The sequence below is a fragment of the Mytilus trossulus genome, unplaced genomic scaffold, assembly GCF_036588685.1.
Source record: "Mytilus trossulus isolate FHL-02 unplaced genomic scaffold, PNRI_Mtr1.1.1.hap1 h1tg000085l___fragment_1__unscaffolded, whole genome shotgun sequence".
Taxonomy (NCBI): Eukaryota; Metazoa; Mollusca; class Bivalvia; order Mytilida; family Mytilidae; genus Mytilus; species Mytilus trossulus.
The window spans coordinates 5,203,949-5,214,739 of NW_026963295.1; the positions used below are offsets into that span (position 1 = coordinate 5,203,949).

The 10,791-nt window shown below is 30.6% G+C and overlaps 1 protein-coding gene and 1 long non-coding RNA gene across 2 annotated transcripts; both read left to right on the forward strand.

The window, feature by feature from the left end:
- Positions 1–263: 263 nt before the first annotated feature.
- On the forward strand, positions 264–2,846 carry LOC134699877 (uncharacterized). The gene is made up of 3 exons (XR_010103689.1): positions 264–343; positions 2,155–2,252; positions 2,736–2,846. It is a non-coding gene; the product is annotated as an uncharacterized LOC134699877 (long non-coding RNA).
- Positions 2,847–2,926: 80 nt separating this feature from the next.
- Positions 2,927–5,719, forward strand: LOC134699878 (cardioacceleratory peptide receptor-like). The gene is made up of 5 exons (XM_063561280.1): positions 2,927–2,933; positions 3,157–3,482; positions 4,135–4,270; positions 4,572–4,658; positions 5,515–5,719. Exons 1-5 carry the CDS (start codon positions 2,927–2,929, stop codon positions 5,688–5,690), a joined length of 732 nt encoding a protein of 243 aa, XP_063417350.1. The 3' UTR covers positions 5,691–5,719.
- Positions 5,720–10,791: the final 5,072 nt, after the last annotated feature.

Sequence of the window (10,791 nt, forward strand, 5' to 3'; positions counted from 1 at the left end):
ATTCACTGCTTTACTCATCCAAATTATTTCAACATGGACATATAAAGCTGACGGACGTTGTAGGACCTCTGTTATTATGTTTAATTCATAAGATCGTGTTAGATGCAGTTAATACTTATTGTGATATACATGAAATTTAAGATAATAAAGTATCTGGTTCACTACATAACTCACGCAATGTTCGTTCAATTTAGATATGTATATCCGACAGATTTTATATGTAGTGTGTTACTAAGTTAAACATATCGTTACAATTTACAATAAACTAAAACTAAATTGAAGGACCTTTATTGCTGGTTCTACATTCTATAAAGGACTTTAATAGTGATTCCTACTAATAAAAGTAAGTATGTTGTATGGATTCGTCTGGTTTAAAAGTTTTTATCAAATCCAATACACTCAAACATTATTTTTTTTCTTTGTAATATCAATAATTGAAAATTATGCAGAGTGGGTCTAAAACGTGTAAGTAATCACAAATTAATTAAATACAATCTCTAGAACTGAAATTTAACGATGCACAAAACTATAAAACACCTTGGAAGATCCAGTTTTATCTTATAATTTACGTAATGATATAAAAAGGTCTTTATGGTCTTTATAATCATACGTTTTTTGATTGAGTTAAGTCTGCCAATTGATATTTTATCGTATGTTTTTATATGTTGTGATGTTATGCTATTGTTTCAGAAAAAGGGAAAGGTTTGGGCCCATTAAAACGTTTAATCCCGCTGCAAATGTTTGCACCTGTCCTAAGTCAGGAATCTGATGTACAGTAGTTGTCGTTTGTTTATGTAATATATACGTGTTTCTCGTTTCTCGTTTTGTTTATATAGATTATACCGTTGGTTTTCCCGTTTGAATGGTTTTACACTAGTAATTTTGGGGCCCTTTATAGCTTGTTGTTCGGTGTGAGCCAAGGCTCCGTGTTGAAGGCCGTACTTTTACCTATAATGGTTTAATTTTTAAATTGTTATTTGGATGGAGAGTTGTCTCATTGGCACTCACACCACATCTTCCTATATCTATTTGTTAAATGTAGCAATGATCGCATTTGACCTAAGCGAGAACGGGTTGTTTTCACAACTTTTACAAATTAAATACTAAAAAGTTTATACTTTACGGGCGTTTAAGTATAAAATTAACGAATCTTAATAAAAAAAAAACAATTTGAATTCGACTAGAATATTTAGAAAACAATGGTAAATTAAGGATGATATTTTATTGTTTGTATACACGTATAAATAATGACATTCCGATATATTAAGGATGTTCGCTACTCTTTTAGAAATAACAAGCTTTTTAAAAGACCGTTATAAATTGAAAGTATATAAATAAAGAAACTAAAACAGCAGAAAAAAAGGTAGTGTCCGTGTGCTTGTTTTCGAGACATAAGCCGTTGAAAATTTGGCAGGAAATAATTCGCTCTAGATTTTTCCTTCACTTAACATTGGCACCTTTTTTGTTTAAAAAACTATGAAAAAAATAACAAGGATTTCATAAGATTTTGAAATATGGATTTTCAAATAATATGTAATAAAAATATGAAAAGAAAAGTAGGGGTTAGTGGGCAATTTTTGTTAATGTTATAACATGATAAAACCAGAGGATTCCGAAAATCTGGCAAAAAATCAAAAAGTAGAGGAGCAAACATCCTCATGTAATTTTGCAATATTTATAAATGTAATCAAAAAGTATAACTCTTCTTCACACCGAAGAGCAGACTGGTGATACCGTCGGTGACGAAACGTCAATCGACAGTGACATCGACCAAAACCATGCAAACAATATTAATCATGTAGATATAACCAGTCACCCCCTTTTTAATAATAAACATGTATATAATAATCCGGCTTTTCACGCATCCACTGCTTCAAACTGCGTTTGGAAAATTTCAAGACGAAAATTCAAAATTAGTATGCTTTTCTGTGGCGTTAAATTTGAGATACTACATACGGGATCAATTGTGTACTAGATGATTAAACCGACATAACATAATTTATCACATTTTTTGTAGTTAACTGTTTGAAATCAATCGTAATGTATTAACCTGCTTCTGTTTTATGAATTACGATTCAGCATCAGTTCATTGTATATTGTATACCCATTATCTCATATTGTTTTTAAAAATATCAATAATATCATTTCTCTTAGCAAGGAGAGCATTCAACATGGATATAGTTCATGATATGACCAATGCAAATGTGACTTATAACGCGACCATAAAGGACGTATCAACCAGCAGTGACCTGGTAAGCTATGTATTTAACTTACTTAACTTATTAGGTAATATATTATGTATTTAAACAAACAACTGTCTGCATTTGTTTTTCTTTCTTGTTGAAGTTTGTCAATACAAAATAATTGTTTAAACACCTCCCGCAATAACTTAACTCGATCCATACGGTTTAACGTCTCTACATGGCTTAACACAACAATATGAATCTACATTTTTTGGAAAATGTCATAATCAAAATTGATTATAGCCAAATACTTTGAACCCAATATATATAAGTCCAGAACACGTAAGGAGCTCTATGAAAAAACACAAATAAAAAATGCTACAGATAAAGAAGATTTCATTTCAACATGTTCAATGGCGTATCCTCGGTCTCTTTGATCCTGCATTGCATACACATATGAATGTGAGTCCATTATTTTGACGTAACGGATGATGTGAGCCCTGTAAGCATGTTTTAAAACATAAAAAAATAATCAATATCAATGTTTCACAGGTTTTGAAATGGACATCATTCCTCATTTTTCTTGGAATTATATGTTTTAACACTGTAGTTATTGTATTATTACATATTGGAGACAGAAAGTCAAGAATGGGATTTTTTGTTGCTAATTTAGCGATAGCAGGTAAATGTTATTATTCTTTTTTTAACTTGAAAACATTGAATTTGAATCATTTATTGAAACGATGAAGAGTTTGAATTATGAGATACAAATGTTAATATATCATTTCAAACATGTCAATAAGTTGTCTTTTAGTCTGAAATATAGATTGTGTTTTCTGTTATATCAACCCATACTACATGTACTGAGAATTTCCTTTAAAGTGTTGAAAGCGAGTTTAAAAGCATAAACAAAGCAAAAATTGTACAAACAAATATTTGATTCTTCTTAACGATGATTTTTTTTTTCTTTCAGATTTTGCTTTAGGCCTTTTATATGTGTTACCAGATACTTTGTTTAATCGGTTTAATGTTCATTGGAATCAATATTTGTGTTATATTTCCTACGTGTATTTTTCACAAGTTCCTTTTTATGTGTCAACTTATGCCATTGTGGTTATATCAATTGACCGTGCTTATGTTATTATTAAACCATTGGCAGCTGCATCTAAAGGAAAACAGTACCGTTATGGACTTGCACTGTCGGCATGGGTTATTGGTTGCATCCTAGCGATACCTTATGGGATCCAAGGTAGATTTATTAAAAAAACAGGAGAGTGCAGACATGAGTTGCCAAGTTTAGTAAGTACGTTTTTCATTGTGTCTCATATCTACGCAATGATAAGATTAAGTAACTGCTTAAAGATGCAACAGCTTAAACATCAACACTTTACCAAAATATTTAAAATCATAGATGTTTGAAATCCGATTTTACATGCATATGACCAAGAAGATGTAAGATACTATTTTACATGATTTGAAATAGTTTTAATTGAGTTTCCGAAGAGAGGATTATAAGATATCACAGGAACAATGACCAAAAACAGTACATGTACATGATGTAGAAATAACAAAGAATTTAGAACACGAGCACTACAAAAAACAATGTATCATGGTATGACAAATTAAAAAAGAGCACACATAATATCAGTAGCAATGCGTTTAATGCAAACATGGCGATTAGTTGTAACTAAATAACAAAGTTTTTTTTAAATTTCACATGGTATTCATAGGCGAAAAGTCCGATTCATACAAATGATGAAGCATTATGATTGAAATGTATATTGTCCTTTTGATCCAATAAAAGTTTTTTTGTTCAATAACGCTTAAAACAAGTTGTGTCGAAATGTTATTAAACGTATCTTTTTATAGTTATCATACACATGAAGTGTTTAACAAATAGTTATACTCATTATTTTTCTATAACTATTTTTGATATATCTTTTTTATATAGGGATTTGTATATTTCGATTTATGCACCATTATCATTATACCAGTCATTGTAATAAGTATTTGTTACATACTTATTATCGTCAAAATACGGAGGAGAGAGACATTTGGAATTATCAAAGTAAAACACAACCGAACAGGTAAAAACAATAATTATATTCTTGGTATATGAAAAATTAAATCCTAATTTTTTGTGGTATTACAATTTTCGAATTTCAGCAAACAAATATTATCAAAATTCTAGAAAAACACATTTTTTGTCACCTGGTCTGGAAACAACAAAACCCCAATTTGATATATTTTGAATAATTGTTTAGCGAGGAGTTTGAACTATGTTTAAATGGGGAGATTCAAGTAGAATCAAGTTCCGTCCATGAACGCGTTATATTGAAAATTTATGTTGTTGTTATAATCAATATGTAAGATTATATTTGATTATAGGAGTAGATGTCAACAGAAGTATTCAGATAACAGCTATTTCAAAGGCAAAGATCAAAACCATAAAATTACTGCTGGTAGTTGTTTTTGGTGAGATTCAACCTTTCTTAATGTTTATTGTATGCATTTTGTTGTTTCGATCCTTTAAAAAATATGGTCTTTACCATGTTTGACACTTCTTTTGATAAATGTTTTGTTATTCATTTCGACTTCTTTTTTATATGGCGTTTAACCCTTAAAATCGAACACACTAGTCTGACGATTGTTGTGTAGTCGACATAATTGACTAACTCTGCAGTTGCGAAGCCAATATTGCTGTACACCAGTTGTGTAGTATTTAAGATTCACTGTAGATGACCAGACAAGTAAGATGTACCACAGATATTGGAACAATTGAGATGTGCCATAGGTACTAAGACAAAATGAATATAAATATCAGGATTTAATCTTTTAGTTATGCTTGACGCGCGTTTCGTCTGACATAGCTCATCAGTGACGCTCGAATCCAAAAAAGTGAAAGGTCAAATACAAAACAAAGTTGAAAAGCATTGAGGACCAAAACTCATAAAACTTTTGGAAAAAACAGCTAAAGTTATATATTCCTGAGGTAAAAAAGCGTAAGTATTTTAAAATTTAAAAAGTTTTGTAAACTGTAAATTTATAAAAATCACCATAACAATGATAACCCATGTCAGCACAAAAGTTTGGGCTATTGGGCTGGTTATAACCTCGTGTTCTGTCTCAATCAAGTTGTACAGCAGTGATGAAAGGTGAGATTTATGGAAGAAATTAAGCCAATTATGACTAACCACAGTTGTTAACATAATTAAGATGTATTACAGTTGTAAAACATTGTTGTTTTATTCAATTTTGTTAATTTTACACAGTACTTAGCTTAGCTTCAATCTAAAAAAAATAAGAGTGTTCTATTGTTCTTTGTTTTCAGTATATATAATTTGTTGGGCACCAATAACGATTAATTCGTTTTTGCTTAATCTTAAATATATTGAAAGCGGAACGTGGAGTATAGTACTTTATGTCCTTGCTCCAATCAACAGCCTTGCTAATCCATTGGTATTTTTGATTTTTAATCAAAAGATGTTCCGAAGGAAGAGCAGATGATATGTAAGAGGAGATAACAGTAAGGAATATCTTATGTAGTGACCAATATTCATGGAATCAGCTTAATGCATACGTAATAAAGACTTACTAGGAAAAGAAAAACATATGTATATATCAAGTAGCACTTTGGAGGAGTCATTATAGAAAATTCAATACAAGAACTTATGGAATATCACGATATGAGCAGATATTATAGAAGAATGTGAACAAGATTTAATGAATTAGCACGAAATGGCCAGCAATAAAACATGATCATTTGCATATTTACCTTCTTAATTTTATTGTGAATTGAATAGCGAGTTGTCTCATTTGCATTCATACCACATCTCTATATATCTATATACGAACAACAAAGTGTTGTGTGTTTGTTCTGTTGGTTTTTGTCTATTATATTTAGGAAAAAAATGTTTTTAGGTATGGTAAATCTTTAAAGTTAGATATATATCAGTTTAAGTAATAGATTTTATTTTAGCAAGTATAAAAAAAGTATAATATGATTGCCAATGATTTAACTCACTTTAATTGACCAAACGACATACAAATTAACAACAATAGGTCATCGTACGCCCTCAGTAAGTCCATATCGCATAGGTATTTATAAGCCTCAAAATGAAAATGTAAACAATTTAAACGACATAACTAAGTAATGTATGAACAAAATAAAGAACGAAACACAAAAATTAAATATAAATTTGCATATGCATTGACTTTGAATTCAGGATGGCAGCCAAAATTTATCGTTACTTGTTTACCCATACGCTACTTACATATGAAATTCAAAGACGTCACAGTAGATGAAATAAGTATCACTTTCATTTCATTTGTATTAAAATAACTTTGTTTTCTTAAAACAAAAAGAATATTGTAACGTACAAGTTGACAGAACCAACTATACTTGTTAGTCATGTAGATACAGGAAGCTGTGGTATGCGATAACTTTCCATCCAAATAACAATTCTTAAAAAAGGCATTCCGGGTTTCCTTATGATTAACTTTCATGTTTCTTGTTTTGGTTTTGTCAAGTGCTGTCTAATAGAAATACACACCAACAGCAGCAACACAAGCAAAATAGTCATTGTTGCAACACATACCCTGTATTTAATTAAGATGTTCCAAATCTGGCTTATACTTAAAGAACAAAATACTTAAACACGGCTTTCACAGTAAAATGCATTTTAACTTGTTACATTCAATAAAGAGTGATACCCATTAAATCATTAATATATGATAAAGATATAGTATTGGTCTAACCACATCATATATAAAAAATACACTGACAACTCTGTGGCTAAAAAATAGGAGAATAAAATACAAAAACAGTACACAAAATGCAATACTTAAAACTAAAGACTGAGCAACACGAGCCACTCGAAAACACCTGGGGTTTATTACCGATGTGTTAATCGTTTTGCTTCCCAAAGCATTTAACATCTTTTCTGGTGAATTTAATTGACACAATGTTGCTACTTTAATACCTCCATATAATGGACATACTATAGTTGTTAATCTTATTCGACACCAAACGAAGACAATTGCAAAAGCATTAAAATCGAAAATAATTATGCCAAAAAATCTCACCAGGAAGACGGTAGAAAACGGGATGACATTTTACCTAGATCACATTTTCATATTCCTATAAAGTATTTTACCGACATACCTGAGTACGGTGTAAAGGGGGTTTGCATACTTGATTATCAACACATGTATTTGTAAATAGTCATTTTACAATGTTTTAATAGTCATTTAACACAAAGGTTCACAAGTCGATATTTTACTTCAATTGTTTAATATTCGCAATTAGCATATTTACAATACAAAAGCTATAAATAACGGTGAAACCAAGATTTCCCTATAGACTGCAACAAATCAAGCATGCACAAATCATGAATCTGTTCATAATCAGTATTCATCTAGCTGCACAATGTTACTCTCTGAGTTTCTGCATCAAAAGTAGTTCTGCTTAAACCCTTTTTCTTTTTATGCCGAAACATTTTCTGGTTGAAAATCAAAAATATCAGTGGATTTACCAGGCTGTTTAACGGGGCAAGCATATACAGTACAATAAACCACAGTCCGTATTGCGCTAGATTATAATGTAGCATAATAGCTGCGAAGGTAATTGGAAACCAACAAATAATATACGCTGAAAAGAAAGAAAACTTGCTATGACTTGTTTTTTTTTATTCAAAACAAAACATTATTCGGATAAGAAAGCGCTAATGCGTTTTGGTACAAGTATGATTCCATCGGTCTAAGTTAATCGCATTGGCTAAGAAAAAAACTATTGAACACATTATGTATCTGTTAATCAAATATTTTCAATTGAGTCAAGTCATTTTTTTTTGTTATGTTACAATACTGTCTCAGATTAATTTTACATCTGATATAGTTTTTAAATCGGCTGCACTTGTAAGGAACTATCCTTATTCTGATGCTTTTTTTCCGTGGTTGTCGTTTGATTGTGTGGTTTATACGTGTTTTTTTGTTTCTCGTTATATTCGTAGATTAGACTGTTGTTTCGCTGTTTGAATGTTTGGCAATTGCTAGTTTGTGGGCCCTTTATAGTTTGTAATTCGGTTGCAGCCAATGCTTTGTGTTTGAGGCCGTTCTTTGTCCTACAATTGTTAACTTGTTCTGCATAATCATGATAATGATTTGTATAAAAGGATTTCTAAATGGTACTCAAACAATATTTTATTATTTCCATCAAAACAAAAAAGTAAATAACTGCAGAAACATTCGTACCTATAAAGACAACACATACTAGTTTGATAGTTCTGAACTTGGCCTTTCCTGTAGCTTGATGTTTAACATCTATATCGCAATCATCATCTGTAATAAGACAAAATAACACAACAGAAAAGTTAAAAAGTAACATTACTAACTGTACGAATAAAAACATGAGCTGTATACACAACCAAACGCTCTTTATGAGTTAAATAACCTAATAAAAGTAATACAACTTTCAATATCGTTGCGAAATGTTATTCAATCTTTAATGATGTTTGTATCATTGAAGCATGCATACATTTGGTTTTTTTTCGAATATTGTAAAACACACAGACTCACAGTTTTTAAATATTTTTTTTATAATTAATTCTGCTGATTAATTAATAAATGCATACATGATTATGGTTCAATGTTTCTAAAATAAATTGAATTGAATTATATTTTTTTTTAATATGATTAATGGTTACATATCACCTATCGTACTTACTCGTCCATGTTTGTTACAGTTAGATGGGTTTGAATTGCAAAATGTCTAATGAGGCGTTACACAACTCGTATGCTCGAAATATATATACACTTGATTTCGTGGATACGGATTTTTTCCAAGTCATTTAAATGTAATTTCAAATTGTTTTGAAGGTTTCATTCTTATTTTTGTTATTTTTACTCAAGTATATGCGACATCGTATATGTCGGATGCCAAAGTTGCATATACTAGTAATCCATGTGCTTTTAGGATAAAACTCCTTTTTCAGTTTACATATTCCTTTAGTTATATTAATTTATAATACAAACTGAACAAATATGTTTGAGTTCTAAAAGATATGCTGAATGATTGCGAAATAGGTGGACGTAGTAATTTTAGGCAGCAGTACGACCTTCAATATTGAGAAAACACATACAATTTAATTACGAAATAATTCATAAGGGCTTGAACATGTCGTAATTTTACCACGGGTTGGACTTGGTATGACAACTATTTTACCCTGAGTGATTCTTATAGGACAACACACAGCAACTGTTTTTGATCTAATCGCTCTCGGTGAAGGTGTTATTTGCCGTTCCCATGATAAAAGCAATATCAAATTGACGTAAACGAACGGAGCAAACTGAATAACTGACATGCTTAAACTATTTATAATAAAATATTCAGATAGGTTTGGTGTAATCTAAATACAAATTTTACTTATGTGTCTGATAAATATACAAGCATGGCGTATATAACACACTTGAGCATCGTGTGTGTGTGTTTGCTTGTGTATAATGTTTTTCAGTTCCAAAATCGTGTACTTTCTCCTATAAGTCTTATATTCTGACGACATAGGGTTATGACGCTGGATAGCTCATTCATAAAACGGCATATGTCAAGGGAGTACGTTCGGAACAGCCAAAACAATATATTCCTTCCTTACCACTGGTGTGTACTCAAAGTGTTTGAAGGACTTAATGTTAGAATCGTTTATATAATTACCACTGTTGTAAAATATTTTACCTGAATCTTTGCTTTTATTTAGAATAAATGCACCACTCCTGCGACCATATAGTTTGATTATGATAATAATGTAACACGCACTTATTATTAACAGTGGTATTACGATAATAGTACAGAGATCTAAGTACAACATAACCTACAATCAATAAAAAATAATATGTAACTGATTAACTACGCACACATGACATACTGTCTTAAGTTTGATATATCAATTTCACAGCAAGGTTTTATTTCATTTTTACAAACAAATGCCCTTGCAATTTACATGTAAAATATATAGGGAAAAATAATATATTTATAGCTATACAGTGAACCTCAGGAATAGATTACCTTAAACAAGTTTAACGGAGTTTGGCAAAAAATTGAAGTATTTTGATTCTCAATGCTCTTCAACTGTATTTGGCCTTTTAACGTTGTAAGATTCGAGAGTCACTGATGAGTCTATTTGAAGAAGAAATGCGCGTTTGCGTAGATACATAATGTAATGTTGGTGTCAGTGATGAGTTTATTCATCAGACACAGAATCAGAGTTCGAATGGCATCTGGTAATATTAATTAACGACTTCTAAATATGATATACACGAACAAAAAGATAAATTGCCTTTTCTTTATCAAATACGATACACTTATTTGATTGCTTCTACAATATGCAAGCAAACACTTTTTCTTTCCAAATCAATCAAAGACTCCTAATTTTATTATATTATGCAAATATACCCATTGGTTTTGATAAATATATATTTAAATTTTGGCATTTGTATTTCTTTTTAAGATGGTTTGTTGCGCAAATGAAATATTTTTGAAGCAAATGAAATGCCAATTGACACAAAACCAAAACACCGGTAGTAGCATTAAATACTCTTTATCGCTATTTTGTGG

What these genes read in the sequence shown, in the direction of transcription:
- LOC134699878 (XM_063561280.1), top strand. An exon ending in GACATGAGTTGCCAAGTTTA is followed by an intron (nt 3,483 to 4,134) that starts GTAAGTACGTTT and finishes TTTTTTATATAG; the next exon opens with GGATTTGTATATTTCGATTT. An exon ending in AGTAAAACACAACCGAACAG is followed by an intron (nt 4,271 to 4,571) that starts GTAAAAACAATA and finishes ATTTGATTATAG; the next exon opens with GAGTAGATGTCAACAGAAGT.